The sequence below is a fragment of the Oncorhynchus nerka genome, unplaced genomic scaffold (genome assembly GCF_034236695.1).
Source record: "Oncorhynchus nerka isolate Pitt River unplaced genomic scaffold, Oner_Uvic_2.0 unplaced_scaffold_1149, whole genome shotgun sequence".
NCBI lineage: Eukaryota > Metazoa > Chordata > Actinopteri > Salmoniformes > Salmonidae > Oncorhynchus > Oncorhynchus nerka.
In genome coordinates, this window is record NW_027040180.1 from 22,513 (window position 1) to 38,949 (window position 16,437).

At 47.1% G+C, this 16,437-nt stretch overlaps 1 protein-coding gene across 1 annotated transcript in view; it reads left to right on the top strand.

The window, feature by feature from the left end:
• Positions 1 to 16,437, top strand: part of adam9b (ADAM metallopeptidase domain 9b) — a 105,845-nt gene that overhangs the window by 21,938 nt on the left and 67,470 nt on the right. The window contains 2 exon segments of the mRNA XM_065016094.1: positions 1,640 to 1,811; positions 9,872 to 9,961. Of these exon segments, the coding sequence (XP_064872166.1) occupies positions 1,640 to 1,811; positions 9,872 to 9,961 (262 nt within the window).

Sequence of the window (16,437 nt, forward strand, 5' to 3'; positions counted from 1 at the left end):
CAGAGGCTATCTGCTCTTCAACCTGTTTGTTGAACTATATTAACTGTAAGGTTGCCACTGTATTGGTCAACATTATTTACACTCACCTGCTGAGTTTATTTATTTATTTTTTATTTTACCTTTATTTAACTCTGCAAGTCAGTTAAGAACAAATTCTTATTTTCAATGACTGCCTGGGAACAGTGGGTTAACTGCCTGTTCAGGGGCAGAACAACAGATTTGTACCTTGTCAACTCGGGGGTTTGAACTTGCAACCTTCCGGTTACTAGTCCAACGCTCTAACCACTAGGCTACCCTGACGCCCCACTATATATACAAAAGTATGTGGACACCCCTTCAAATTAGTGGATCTGGTTCATTCGGGCCCACACCCATTGCTGACAGGTGTATAAAATCGAGCACACTGCCATGTAATCTCCATAGACAAACATTGGCAGTAGAATGACCTTACTGTAGAGCTCTGTGACTTTCAACGTGGCACCATCATAGGATGCCACCTTTCCAACAAGACAGTTTGTCAAATTTTTGCCCTTCTAGAGCTGCTCCAGTCAACTGTAAGTGCTGTTATTGTGAAGTGGAAACGTCTAGGAGCAACAACGGCTCAGCCGCGAAGTGGTAGGCCATACAAGCTGCCAGAACGGGACCGCAGAGTGCTGGAGCAAGTAGAGCGTAAATATAGTCTGTCCTCATTTGCGACACTCATTACAGAGTTCACAACTGCCTCTGGAAGCAACGTCAGCACAAGATGTGTTCATCAAGAGCTTCATGAAATGAGTTTCCATGGCCGAGCAGCCGCACACAAGCTTAAGATCACCATGCAATGCCAAGCGTCGGCTGGAGTGGTGTGAAGTTCGCCGCCATTGGACTTTGGAGCAGTAGAAATGCGTTCTCTGAATCACGCTTTTCCATCTGGCAGTCCGACCGACCGACGGACAAATCTGGGTTTGGTGCCAGGAGAACGCTACCTGCCCCAATGCATAGTGCCAACTGTAAAGTTTGGTGGAGGAGGAATAATGGTCTGTTTTTCATGGTTCAGGCCCTTTAGTTCCAGTGAAGGGAAATCTTAACGCTTCAGCATACAAAGACATTCTAGATGATTCTGTGCTTCCAACTTTGTGGCAACAGTTTGGGGAAGGCCCTTCCTGTTTCAGCATGACAATTTCATTTCATTTCATTCAATGTCCCCGTGCACAAAGCGAGGTCCATACAGAAATGGTTTGTCGAGATCTGTGTGGAAGAACTTGACTGGCCTGCACAGAGCCCTGACCTCAACCCCATCGATCACCTTTGGGATGAATTGGAACGCAGACTGTGAGCCAGGCCTAATCGTCCAACATCAGTGCCTGACCTCACTAATACTCTTGTGGCTGAATGGAAGCAAGTACATGCAGAAATGTACCATCATCTAGTGGAAAGCCTTCCCAGAAGAGTGGAGGCTGTTATAGCAGCAAAGGGGGACCAACTCCATATTGATGCCCGTGGTTTTGGAATGAGATGTTTGACGAGCAGGTGTCCACATACTTTTGTCCATATTGATAAGTGTATGTCTCATAGAAATGGAGTCATTGATTGTGACTGATTTGAATGATTCCATCAGTTTGGTATTCATGTACAGCGTCGTCTGTCTTCCCCTCCCCAGTGGATCCACCCTCTTCAGTGACTGTAGTGCCTCTGACTTTGAGCGCCTGGTCCTGCGTGGAGGAGGGGTGTGTCTGTTGAACCAGCCCTCCCAGTCCAACATCGTCTCTGTGGCTAAATGTGGCAACGGCATGTTAGAGGAAGGAGAGGACTGTGACTGTGGAACACCCCAGGTACTGTCTGACTCACCTGTCTTCCTGTCTGTCCTTACCTGTCTTCCTGTCTGTCCTTACCTGTCTTCCTGTCTGTCCTTACCTGTCTTCCTGTCTGTCCTTACCTGTCTTCCTGTCTGTCCTGGGTGCCTCAACGGCATGTTAGAGGAAGGAGAGGACTGTGACTGTGGAACACCCCAGGTACTGTCTGACTCACCTGTCTTCCTGTCTGTCCTTACCTGTCTTCCTGTCTGTCCTGGGTGCCTCAACGGCATGTTAGAGGAAGGAGAGGACTGTGACTGTGGAACACCCCAGGTACTGTCTGACTCACCTGTCTTCCTGTCTGTCCTTACCTGTCTTCCTGTCTGTCTCAACGGCATGTTAGAGGAAGGAGAGGACTGTGACTGTGGAACACCCCAGGTACTGTCTGACTCACCTGTCTTCCTGTCTGTCCTTACCTGTCTTCCTGTCTGTCCTTACCTGTCTTCCTGTCTGTCTCAACGGCATGTCAGAGGAAGGAGAGGACTGTGACTGTGGAACACCCCAGGTACTGTCTGACTCACCTGTCTTCCTGTCTGTCCTTACCTGTCTTCCTGTCTGACTCACCTGTCTTCCTGTCTGTCCTGTCGACCTGGTGCCTCACCCATGATACTAGTGGGACAAAGTTACCTATTGAATGGCTTTCTGTTATGATTGATTCATTGATTCACTCACACATTGAATGGCTCTCTATTATGCTTGATTCGTTGATTCACTCACACATTGAATGGCTCTCTATAATGCTTGATTCGTTGATTCACTCACACATTGAATGGCTTTCTATTATGCTTGATTCGTTGATTCACTCACACATTGAATGGCTCTCTCTATTATGCTTGATTCGTTGATTCACTCATACATTGAATGGCTCTCTATTATGCTTGATTCGTTGATTCACTCACACATTGAATGGCTCTCTATTATTGCTTGATTCGTTGATTCACTCACACATTGAATGGCTCTCTATTATGCTTGATTCGTTGATTCACTCACACATTGAATGGCTCTCTTTATTATGCTTGATTCGTTGATTCACTCATACATTGAATGGCTCTCTATTATGCTTGATTCGTTGATTCACTCACACATTGAATGGCTTTCTATTTATTATGCTTGATTCGTTGATTCACTCACACATTGAATGGCTTTCTGTTATGATTGATTCATTGATTCACTCACACATTGAATGGCTCTCTATAATGCTTGATTCGTTGATTCACTCACACATTGAATGGCTCTCTATAATGCTTGATTCGTTGATTCACTCACACATTGAATGGCTTTCTATTATGCTTGATTCGTTGATTCACTCACACATTGAATGGCTCTCTATGCTTGATTCGTTGATTCACGTCACACATTGAATGGCTCTCTATTATGCTTGATTCGTTGATTCACTCACACATTGAATGGCTTTCTATTATCAAATCAAATCAAATTTTATTTGTCACATACACATGGTTAGCAGATGTTAATGCGAGTGTAGCGAAATGCTTGTGCTTCTAGTTCCGACAATGCAGTGATAACCAACAAGTAATCTAACTAACAATTCCAAAACTACTGTCTTATACACAGTGTAAGGGGATAAGGAATATGTACATAAGGATATATGAATGAGTGATGGTACAGAGCAGCATACAGTAGATGGTATCGAGTACAGTATATACATATGAGATGAGTATGTAGACAAAGTAAACAAAGTGGCATAGTTAAAGTGGCTAGTGACATAAGAATGCAGTCGATGATCTAGAGTACAGTATATACATATGCATATGAGATGAATAATGTAGGGTAAGTAACATTATATAAGGTAGCATTGTTTAAAGTGGCTAGTGATATATTTACATCATTTCCCATCAATTCCCATTATTAAAGTGGCTGGAGTTGGGTCAGTGTCAATGACAGTGTGTTGGCAGCAGTCATTCAATGTTAGTGGTGGCTGTTTAACAGTCTGATGGCCTTGAGGTAGAAGCTGTTTTTCAGTCTCTCGGTCCCAGCTTTGATGCACCTGTACTGACCTCGCCTTCTGGATGATAGCGGGGTGAACAGGCAGTGGTTCGGTGGTTGATGTCCTTGATGATCTTTATGGCCTTCCTGTAACATCGGGTGGTGTAGGTGTCCTGGAGGGCAGGTAGTTTGCCCCGGTGATGCGTTGTGCAGACCTCACTACCCTCTGGAGAGCCTTACGGTTGAGGGCAGAGCAGTTGCCGTACCAGGCGGTGATACAGCCCGCCAGGATGCTCTCGATTGTGCATCTGTAGAAGTTTGTGAGTGCTTTTGGTGACAAGCCGAATTTCTTCAGCCTCCTGAGGTTGAAGAGGCGCTGCTGCGCCTTCTTCACGACGCTGTCAGTGTGAGTGGACCAATTCAGTTTGTCTGTGATGTGTATGCCGAGGAACTTAAAACTTGCTACCCTCTCCACTACTGATCCATCGATGTGGATAGGGGGTGTTCCCTCTGCTGTTTCCTGAAGTCCACAATCATCTCCTTAGTTTTGTTGACGTTGAGTGTGAGGTTATTTTCCTGACACCACACTCCGAGGGCCCTCACCTCCTCCCTGTAGGCCGTCTCGTCGTTGTTGGTAATCAAGCCTACCACTGTTGTGTCGTCCGCAAACTTGATGATTGAGTTGGAGGCGTGCATGGCCACGCAGTCGTGGGTGAACAGGGAGTACAGGAGAGGGCTCAGAACGCACCCTTGTGGGGCCCCGTGTTGAGGATCAGCGGGGAGGAGATGTTGTTGCCTACCCTCACCACCTGGGGGCGGCCCGTCAGGAAGTCCAGTACCCAGTTGCACAGGGCGGGGTCGAGACCCAGGGTCTCGAGCTTGATGACGAGCTTGGAGGGTACTATGGTGTTGAATGCCGAGCTGTAGTCGATGAACAGCATTCTCACATAGGTATTCCTCTTGTCCAGGTGGGTTAGGGCAGTGTGCAGTGTGGTTGAGATTGCATCGTCTGTGGACCTATTTGGGCGGTAAGCAAATTGGAGTGGGTCTAGGGTGTCAGGTAGGGTGGAGGTGATATGGTCCTTGACTAGTCTCTCAAAGCACTTCATGATGACGGAAGTGAGTGCTACGGGCGGTAGTCGTTTAGCTCAGTTACCTTAGCTTTCTTGGGAACAGGAACAATGGTGGCCCTCTTGAAGCATGTGGGAACAGCAGACTGGTATAGGGATTGATTGAATATGTCCGTAAACACACCGGCCAGCTGGTCTGCGCATGCTCTGAGGGCGCGGCTGGGGATGCCGTCTGGGCCTGCAGCCTTGCGAGGGTTAACACGTTTAAATGTCTTACTCACCTCGGCTGCAGTGAAGGAGAGACCGCATGTTTTCGTTGCAGGCCGTGTCAGTGGCACTGTATTGTCCTCAAAGCGGGCAAAAAGTTATTTAGTCTGCCTGGGAGCAAGACATCCTGGTCCGTGACTGGGCTGGGTTTCTTCTTGTAGTCCGTGATTGACTGTAGACCCTGCCACATGCCTCTTGTGTCTGAGCCATTGAATTGAGATTCCACTTTGTCTCTGTACTGACGCTTAGCTTGTTTAATAGCCTTGCGGAGGGAATAGCTGCATTGTTTATATTCGGACATATTACCAGACACCTTGCCCTGATTAAAAGCAGTGGTTCGCGCTTTCAGTTTCACGCGAATGCTGCCATCAATCCACGGTTTCTGGTTTGGGAATGTTTTTATCGTTACTATGGGAACGACATCTTCGACGCACGTTCTAATGAACTCGCACACCGAATCAGCGTATTCGTCAATATTTCCATCTGACGCAATACGAAACATGTCCCAGTCCACGTGATGGAAGCAGTCTTGGAGTGTGGAGTCAGCTTGGTCTGACCAGCGTTGGACAGACCTCAGCGTGGGAGCCTCTTGTTTTAGTTTCTGCCTGTAGGCAGGGATCAGCAAAATGGAGTCGTGGTCAGCTTTTCCGAAAGGGGGCGGGGCAGGGCCTTATATGCGTCGCGGAAGTTAGAGTAACAATGATCCAAGGTTTTACCACCCCTGGTTGCGCAATCGATATGCTGGTAAAATTTAGGGAGTCTTGTTTTCAGATTAGCTTTGTTAAAATCCCCAGCTACAATGAATGCAGCCTCCGGATAAATGGTTTCCAGTTTGCAAAGAGTTAAATAAAGTTCGTTCAGAGCCATCGATGTGTCTGCTTGGGGGGATATATACGGCTGTGATTATAATCGAGGAGAATTCTCTTGGAAGATAATGCGGTCTACATTTGATTGTGAGGAATTCTAAATCAGGTGAACAGAAGGATTTGAGTTCCTGTATGTTTCCTTCATCACACCATGTCTCGTTAGTCATGAGGCATACGCCCCCGCCACTCTTCTTACCAGAAAGATGTTTGTTTCTGTCGGCGCGATGCGTGGAGAAACCCGTTGGCTGCACCGCATCGGATAGCGTCTTCCCAGTAAGCCATGTTTCTGTGAAGCAGAGAACGTTGCAGTCTCTGATGTCCCTCTGGAATGCTACCCTTGCTCGGATTTCGTCAACCTTGTTGTCAAGAGACTGGACATTGGCAAGAAGAATGCTGGGGAGTGGTGCGCGATGTGCCCTTTTTCGGAGTCTGACCAGAACACCGCCTCGTTTCCCTCTTTTTCGGAGCTTGATTCGTTGATTCACTCACACATTGAATGGCTCTCTATTATGCTTGATTCGTTGATTCACTCACACATTGAATGGCTTTCTATTATGCTTGATTCATTGATTCACTCACACATTGAATGGCTCTCTCTATTATGTTTGATTCGTTGATTCACTCACACATTGAATTGCTTTCTATTATGCTTGATTCGTTGATTCACTCACACATTGAATGGCTCTCTATAATGCTTGATTCGTTGATTCACTCACACATTGAATGGCTCTCTCTATTATGCTTGATTCGTTGATTCATTCACACATTGAATGGCTCTCTATTATGCTTGATTCGTTGATTCACTCACACATTGAATGGCTTTCTATTATGCTTGATTCGTTGATTCACTCACACATTGAATGGCTCTATATTATGCTTGATTCGTTGATTCACTCACACATTGAATGGCTCTCTCTATTATGCTTGATTCGTTGATTCACTCACACATTGAATGGCTTTCTATTATGCTTGATTCGTTGATTCACTCACACATTGAATGGCTCTCTATTATGCTTGATTCGTTGATTCACTCACACATTGAATGGCTTTCTATTATGCTTGATTCGTTGATTCACTCACACATTGAATGGCTTTCTATTATGCTTGATTCGTTGATTCACTCACACATTGAATGGCTTTCTATTATGCTTGATTCGTTGATTCACTCACACATTGAATGGCTCTCTATAATGCTTGATTCGTTGATTCACTCACACATTGAATGGCTTTCTATTATGCTTGATTCGTTGATTCACTCACACATTGAATGGCTTTCTATTATGCTTGATTCGTTGATTCATTCACACATTGATTGATGATGTATAATTGATTCAGAATGATTATTCTAATATATATAATATTTCTAATGTTACTTTGTGTAAATGGGAGCTTTGACTGAGTGTTGTATTTTGGATTCATTAAGGATCCCTATTAGTTCCTGCCAAGGCAGCAGCTACTCTTCCTGGGGTTTATTATGGATCCCCATTAGTTCCTGTCAAGGAAGCAGCTACTCTTCCTGGGGTTTATTATGGATCGCCATTAGTTCCTGCCAAGGCAGCAGCTACTCTTCCTGGGGTTTATTATGGATCCCCATTAGTTCCTGCCAAGGCAGCATCTACTCTTCCTGGGGTTTATTATGGATCCCTATTAGTTCCTGCCAAGGCAGCAGCTACTCTTCCTGGGGTTTATTATGGATCTCCATTAGTTGCTGCCAAGGCAACAGCTACTCTTCCTGGGGTTTATTATGGATCCCCATTAGTTCCTGTCAAGGAAGCAGCTACTCTTCCTGGGGTTTATTATGGATCCCCATTAGTTCCTGTCAAGGCAGCATCTACTCTTCCTGGGGTTTATTATGGATCGCCATTAGTTCCTGCCAAGGCAGCAGCTACTCTTCCTGGGGTTTATTATGGATCCCCATTAGTTCCTGCCAAGGCAGCATCTACTCTTGCTGGGGTTTATTATGGATCCCTATTAGTTCCTGCCAAGGCAGCAGCTACTCTTCCTGGGGTTTATTATGGATCTCCATTAGTTGCTGCCAAGGCAACAGCTACTCTTCCTGGGGTTTATTATGGATCCCCATTAGTTCCTGCCAAGGCAGCAGCTACTCTTCCTGGGGTTTATTATGGATCCCTATTAGTTCCTGCCAAGGCAGCAGCTACTCTTCCTGGGGTTTATTATGGATCCCTATTAGTTCCTGCCAGGCAGCAGCTACTCTTCCTGGGGTTTATTATGGATCCCCATTAGTTCCTGCCAAGGCAGCAGCTACTCTTCCTGGGGTTTATTATGGATCCCCATTAGTTCCTGTCAAGGCAGCAGCTACTCTTCCTGGGGTTTATTATGGATCCCTATTAGTTCCTGCCAAGGCAGCAGCTACTCTTCCTGGGGTTTATTATGGATCCATATTAGTTCCTGCCAAGGCAGCAGCTACTCTTCCTGGGGTTTATCATGGATCCCTATTAGTTCCTGCCAAGGCAGCAGCTACTCTTCCTGGGGTTTATTATGGATCCCTATTAGTTCCTGCCAAGGCAGCAGCTACTCTTCTTGGGGTTTATTATGGATCCCTATTAGTTCCTGCCAAGGCAGCAGCTACTCTTCCTGGGGTTTATTATGGATCGCCATTAGTTCCTGCCAAGGCAGCAGCTACTCTTCCTGGGGTTTATTATGGATCCCCATTAGTTCCTGCCAAGGCAGCAGCTACTGTACCTGAGGTCCAACAACATTTAAGGCAGTTAAATATAATTAAACATTTACATTTCAACAGATTTCACAACACATTATGTGTGTTCTCTAAGGCCACTACTTTACAGTACAAAGTGCGTGTGTCCTCCCAGTCCCACTGTTTCATAAGGTTTATTTTTGCCTGTTTAAAAACAAATCTGATTCTACTGCTGCATCAGTTACCTGATGTGGAATAGAGTTCCATGTAGTCATGGCTCTATGTAGTACTGTGGAATAGAGTTCCATGTAGTCATGGCTCTATGTAGTACTGTGGAATAGAGTTCCATGTAGTCATGGCTCTATGTAGTACTGTGGAATAGAGTTCCATGTAGTCATGGCTCTATGTAGTACTGTGGAATAGAGTTCCATGTAGTCATGGATCTATGTAGTACTGTGGAATAGAGTTCCATGTAGTCATGGCTCTATGTAGTACTGTGGAATAGAGTTCCACGTAGTCATGGCTCTATGTAGTACTGTGGAATAGTTCTGTTCACTTGGACTGTCTATGTAGTACTGTGCACCTCCCATAGTCTGTTCTGGACTTGGGGACTGTGAAGAGACCTCTGGTGGCATGTCTTGTGTGGTATGACTGGGTGTCTGAGCTGTGTGTTAGTAGTTTAAACAGACCTCTGGTGACATGTCTAGTGGGGTATGTTGGGTGTCTGAGCTGTATGCTAGTAGTTTAAACAGACCTCTGGTGACATGTCTTGTGGGGTATGTATGGGTGTCTGAGCCGTGTGCCAGCAGTTCAAACAGACATGTCAATGCTTCTTACAAATACAAGTAGTGATGAAGTCAATCTCTCCTCTACATTGAGCCAGGGCATATGATTAATATTAGCTCTCTGTGTCCATCCAAGGGCCAGCCGTGCAGCCCTGTTCTGAGCCAATTGTAATTTCCCAAGTACAGGCCTGGGGGCCTTACACTTTCCTGTAGGCTTAGATCGAAGATATGGAAAATAGGAGTGGCAATATCGTTCAATATTATCCTCAGTCATTTTCCATCAAAAATGTCAGACCCAGGTAGCTTGTCATGGTTGATAGACAACACTTTTTAAAGAATTCAAAATTACAATGCATGTATTTTATCATTTGGTCAGTTATCCATGGATGTGTATAGGTTCAGAATGTAGTTTTTGACATGCCTACGTTTACTAATCTTGTCGATGTTGCAGGAATGTACCAACAAGTGCTGTGACGCGGCCACCTGTAAGTTGACCTGGGGATCGGCCTGCGCTCAGGGAGCCTGCTGCAAGGACTGCAAGGTTAGTCCAGCTGCTGTCGGGCTTCAAAACCCGGATGGATTAGGGCGCTCCCCAAACCGGACAGCAAATCAATGATTTTCAATGAAAGCAGTTTGTTGGTGGGGGGAGAGCCTAGGATTGTGTTGAGCTATTTCGTCAGAGGTTTCAACTTGGGAGGTGTCAACTTTTGATTTTAATGATGAAAACCGATTTTGAAAATGAATGTTTCTCCGGCCTAATTTCTCTCCAATTGTTTCAGATCAGCGTGTCAGGGACACCGTGCAGGGGATCTGTCAACTCATGTGACCTCCCAGAATACTGCAACGGCTCCACCTCCTACTGTCCATCTGACTTCTATATCATGGATGGGCTTCTCTGTGAGAACGACGCGGCGTACTGTTATGAGGGCCGCTGCCAGACCTACGACTACCAATGCAAACAACTTTTTGAAACAGGTACAACATTTACATTATTTTTATATATTTTAATTTAATTTTATATATTTGATTTGATTTTGATTTGATATATTTGATTTTATTTTATATATTTTATTTTATTTTATATATTTTATTTTATTTTATTTTTATATATTTTATTTTATTTTTATATATTTTATTTTATTTTTATATATTTGATTTTATTTTTATATATTTGATTTTTTTTTTATATATTTGATTTTATTTTATTTATTTTATTTTATATATTTTATTTTATTTTATTTTTATATATTTGATTTTATTTTTATATATTTGATTTTATTTTTATATATTTGATTTTATTTTTATATATTTTATTTTATTTTTTTATATATTTGATTTTATTTTTATTTTATATATTTTATTTTATTTTTATATATTTGATTTTATTTTTATTTTATATATTTGAATCAAGAAAGTAACTGTGACCTTGTGACCTGACAGTTAATATTTTCCTTCTTTTATTTCTTAAGACTGAAATGTTAAATGTTTTGATTTATTTTTCTTCCCAGGTGCAAGCAAAGCAGCAGACATCTGCTTTCAGACGGCGAATCTAAAGGGAGATGCGTTTGGGAACTGTGGAATGACGTCGTCAGGGACCTATGTGAAATGTAGTTTGGCGTAAGTGATCTGAATTTGTCATCGGCATTCATAATTGACGAAAAAGTGAGATGAGAAATGTTTCATTACAGTTTTAAAGTTTTAGAAAACCTACTCATTCTAGGGTTTTTCTTCATTTTTACTATTTTCTACATTGTAGAATAATAGTGAAGACATCAAAACTATGTTATAACACATATGGAATCATGTAGTAACCAAAAAAAGTGTTGGTAGGTTGAGAGAATGTGAAGGCAAAGGGTGTAAAATATATTTTGAGTTGTTTAACACTTTTTTTGTTGAACACATGATTGTAATTTGTGGGGCCCAGCCCCCCGGGGCGGAGTGTGGGGCCCGGCGTGGAGCCCGGTGGGGCCCGGCCCCCCGGGCGGAGTGGGGGCCCGGTGGGGCCCGGCCCCCGGGCGGAGGGCCCCCCGGGCAGCCCCCCGGGCCTCCCTGTCTCCACTGACTCCCTCCCTGTCTCCACTGACTCCCTCCCTGTCTCCACTGACTCCCTCCCTACTACTGACTCCCTCCCTGTCTCCACTGTGTTACTGACTCCCTCCCTGTCTCCCTGTGTTACTGACTCCCTCCCTGTCTCCACTGTGTTACTACCGACTCCCTCCCTGTCTCCACTGTGTTACTACTCCCTGTCTCTCCTCCCTGTCTCCACTGTGTTACTACTGACTCCCTCCCTGTCTCCCTACTGACTCCCTCCCTGTCTCCACTGTGTTACTACCGACTCCCTCCCTGTCTCACTGTGTTACTACTGACTCCCTCCCTGTCTCCACTGTGTTACTACTGACTCCCTCCCTGTCTCCACTGTGTTACTACTGACTCCCTCCCTGTCTCTACTGTGTTACTACTGACTCCCTCCCTGTCTCCACTGTGTTACTACTGACTCCCTCCCTGTCTCTACTGTGTTACTACTGACTCCCTCCCTGTCTCTACTGTGTTACTACTGACTCCCTCCCTGTCTCTACTGTGTTACTACTGACTCTCTCCCTGTCTCCACTGTGTTACTACTGACTCCCTCCCTGTGTTACTACCGACTCCCTCCCTGTCTCTACTGTGTTACTACTGACTCCCTCCCTGTGTTACTACCGACTCCCTCCCTGTCTCCACTGTGTTACTACTGACTCCCTGCCTGTGTTACTACTGACTCCCTCCCTGTCTCCCTACTGACTCCCTCCCTGTCTCCCTACTGACTCCCTCCCTGTCTCCCTACTGACTCCCTCCCTGTCTCCACTGTGTTACTACTGACTCCCTCCCTGTCTCTACTGTGTTACTACTGACTCCCTCCCTGTCTCCACTGTGTTACTACTGACTCCCTCCCTGTCTCCTACTGACTCCCTCCCTGTCTCCCTGTCTCTACTGACTCCCTCCCTGTCTCTACTGTGTTACTACTGACTCCCTCCTGTCTCTACTGACTCCCTCCCCTCTACTGTGTTACTACTGACTCCCTCCCTGTCTCTACTGACTCCCTCCCTGTCTCCTACTGACTCCTCCCTGACTCTCCCTGTCTCTACTGACTCCCTCCCTGTCTCTACTACTGACTCCCTCCCTGTCTCCACTGTGTTACTACTGACTCCCTCCCTGTCTCTACTGTGTTACTACTGACTCCCTCCCTGTCTCCCTGTGTTACTACTGACTCCCCTCCCTACTACTGACTCCCTCCTGTCCTACTGACTCCCTCCCTGTCTCCACTGTGTTACTACTGACTCCCTCCCTGTCTCTACTGTGTTACTACTGACTCCCTCCCTGTCTCTACTGTGTTACTACTGACTCCTCCCTGTCTCCACTGTGTTACTACTGACTGCCCTCCCTGTGTTACTACCGACTCCTCCCTGTCTCCACTGTGTCCCTACTGACTCCCTGCCTGTGTTACTACTGACTCCCTCCCTGTCTCCCTACTGACTCCCTCCCTGTCTCCCTACTGACTCCCTCCCTGTCTCCACTGTGTTACTACTGACTCCCTCCCTGTCTCCACTGTGTTACTACTGACTCCCTCCCTGTCTCCACTGTGTTACTACTGACTCCCTCCACTGTGTTACTACTGACTCCCTCTACTGTGTTACTACTGACTCCCTCCCTGTCTCCACTGTGTTACTACTGACTCCCTCCCTGTCTCCACTGTGTTACTACTGACTCCCTGCCTGTCTCCACTGTGTTACTACTGACTCCCTGCCTGTCTCCCTACTGACTCCCTCCCTGTCTCCCTACTGACTCCCTCCCTGTCTCTACTGACTCCCTCCCTGTCTCTACTGACTCCCTCCCTGTCTCTACTGACTCCCTCCCTGTCTCTACTGACTCCCTCCCTGTCTCCCTACTGACTCCCTCCCTGTCTCCTACTGACTCTCTCCCTACTGACTCCCTCCCTGTCTCCCTACTGACTCCCTCCCTGTCTCCCTACTGACTCCCTCCCTGTCTCCCTACTGACTCCCTCCCTGTCTCCCTACTGACTCCCTCCCTGTCTCCCTACTGACTCCCTCCCTGTCTCCACTGTGTTACTACCGACTCCCTCCCTGTCTCCACTGTGTTACTACTGACTCCCTCCCTGTCTCCACTGTGTTACTACTGACTCCCTCCCTGTCTCCACTGTGTTACTACTGACTCCCTCCCTGTCTCCACTGTGTTACTACTGACTCCCTCCCTGTCTCCCTACTGACTCCCTCCCTGTCTCCACTGTGTTACTGACTCCCTCCTGTCTCCACTGTGTTACTACTGACTCCCTCCACTGTGTTACTACTGACTCCCTCCCTGTCTCCACTGTGTTACTACTGACTCCCTCCCTGTCTCCCTACTGACTCCCTCCCTGTCTCTACTGTGTTACTACTGACTCCCTCCCTGTCTCCACTGTGTTACTACTGACTCCCTCCACTGTGTTACTACTGACTCCCTCCCTGTCTCCACTGTGTTACTACTGACTCCCTCCCTGTCTCCACTGTGTTACTACCGACTCCCTCCCTGTCTCCCTACTGACTCCCTCCCTGTCTCCCTACTGACTCCCTCCCTGTCTCCCTACTGACTCCCTCCCTGTCTCCCTACTGACTCCCTCCCTGTCTCCCTACTGACTCCCTCCCTGTCTCCCTACTGACTCCCTCCCTGTCTCCCTACTGACTCCCTCCCTGTCTCCCTACTGACTCCCTCCCTGTCTCCCTACTGACTCCCTCCCTGTCTCCCTACTGACTCCCTCCCTGTCTCCCTACTGACTCCCTCCCTGTCTCCCTACTGACTCCCTCCCTGTCTCTACTGACTCCCTCCCTGTCTCTACTGACTGTTACTCCCTGACTCCCTCCCTGTCTCTACTGTGTTACTACCGACTCCTCCCTGTCTCCACTGTGTTACTACCGACTCCCTCCCTGTCTCCCTACTGACTCCCTCCCTGTCTCCCTACTGACTCCCTCCCTGTCTCCCTACTGACTCCCTCCCTGTCTCCACTGTGTTCCTGCAGTAATGCCATGTGTGGGAAGGTACAGTGCACTAACGTAAACACCAACAACCCTCCTCCTGGAGGCTCGGTCAGTAACCAGATCATCGATGGTTCTTCGTGTGTCAACGCAGACTTTAACCTGGGCTCTGATGTTCTGGACCCTGCCTATGTCAACCAGGGCAGCCCCTGCACCAAGGGGAAGGTAAGATTAGCATGTTTGGTTTCAGTGTCTTCAACTTTGTCCCTTTCTGTCTTTCTAAGATGATGTCACTTCCTCCACAGGGCGGGTGGTGTGTGTTGAGCCATTTCTTCCACAGGGCGGGTGGTGTGTGTGTGTCGAGCCATTTCTTCCACAGTGCGGGTGGTGTGTGTGTCGAGCCATTTCTTCCACAGGGCGGGTGGTGTTTGTGTTGAGCCATTCCTTCCACAGGGCGGGTGGTGTGTGTTGAGCCATTCCTTCCACAGGGCGGGTGGTGTAGTGGGTTGAGCCATTCCTTCCACAGGGCGGGTGGTGTGTGTGTTGAGCCATTTCTTCCACAGGGTGGGTGGTGTGTATGTTGAGCCATTTCTTCCACAGGGTGGGTGGTGTGTGTGTGTTGAGCCATTTCTTCCACAGTGCGGGTAGTGTGTGTGTCTGAGCCATTTCTTCCACAGGGTGGTGTGTGTGTCGAGCCATTTCTTTGGTGTGTTGAGCCATTTCTTCCACAGGGCGGGTGGTGTGTGTTGAGCCATTCCTTCCACAGAGCGGGTGGTGTAGGGTTGAGCCATTCCTTCCACAGGGCGGGTGGTGTGTGTGTTGAGCCATTTCTTCCACAGGGTGGGTGGTGTGTGTGTGTTGAGCCATTCCTTCCACAGAGTGGGTGGTGTAGGGGTTGAGCCATTCCTTCCACAGGGTGGGTGGTGTGTGTGTTGAGCCATTTCTTCCACAGGGCGAGTGGTGTGTGTTGAGCCATTTCTTCCAGGGGCAGTGGTGTGTGTTGAGCAGAGGGTGGTGTAGGGGTTGAGCCATTTCTTCCACAGAGCGGGTGGTGTAGGGGTCGAGCCATTTCTTCCACAGAGCGGGTGGTGTGTGTGTCGAGCCATTTCTTCCACAGAGCGAGTGGTGTAGGGGTTGAGCCATTCCTTCCACAGAGCGGGTGGTGTAGGGGTTGAGCCATTCCTTCCACAGGGCGGGTGGTGTGTGTCGAGCCATTTCTTCCACAGAGCGGGTGGTGTGTGTTGAGGAGGCAGGACAACCATAATGCCTTGTAGTCATTGCTATGGGAGGTTTGTTTGAATCCAGAGATAATATCCAGGACTCCTCTCTTTTCTTCCAGGCCTGCCTTGACTTCCAGTGTGTGAATGCCTCAGCTCTACTGTCTGTGGACCTCCACTGTGACGCCAACAACACATGTAACAGCCGAGGGGTAAAGAAGGTCTCATTCTCTAGAAGGGGTTGGGTACATCACGTGATACAGGCCATCTGATTGGCTCTTTTGGGGAGAGATCTCACCCTCTAGAAGGGTCGGGTACATCACGTGTTACAGGCCATCTGATTGGCTCTTCTGGGGAGTCAGACCAGTGTCTATTGTATTGGCTGGTTGATTAGTTAATTGATTGGCTCTACTTGGGAGAGAGACCAGTGTCTATTGTATTGGCTGGTTGATTAGTTAATTGATTGGCTCTACTTGGGAGAGAGACCAGTGTCTATTGTATTGGCTGGTTGATTAGTTAATTGATTGGCTCTACTTGGGAGAGAGACCAGTGTCTATTGTATTGGCTGGTTGATTAGTTAATTGATTGGCTCTACTTGGGAGAGAGACCAGTGTCTATTGTATTGGCTGGTTGATTAGTTAATTGATTGGTATATCTCCCCCAGGTGTGTAACAACCAGGGCCATTGCCACTGTAATGACGGCTGGGGACCTCCTAACTGTGCCAAGTCAGGGAGAGGGGGCAGTGTGGACAACGGGCCTGCACAGATAGGTAATCCTCACTGCACACCTCATCTCC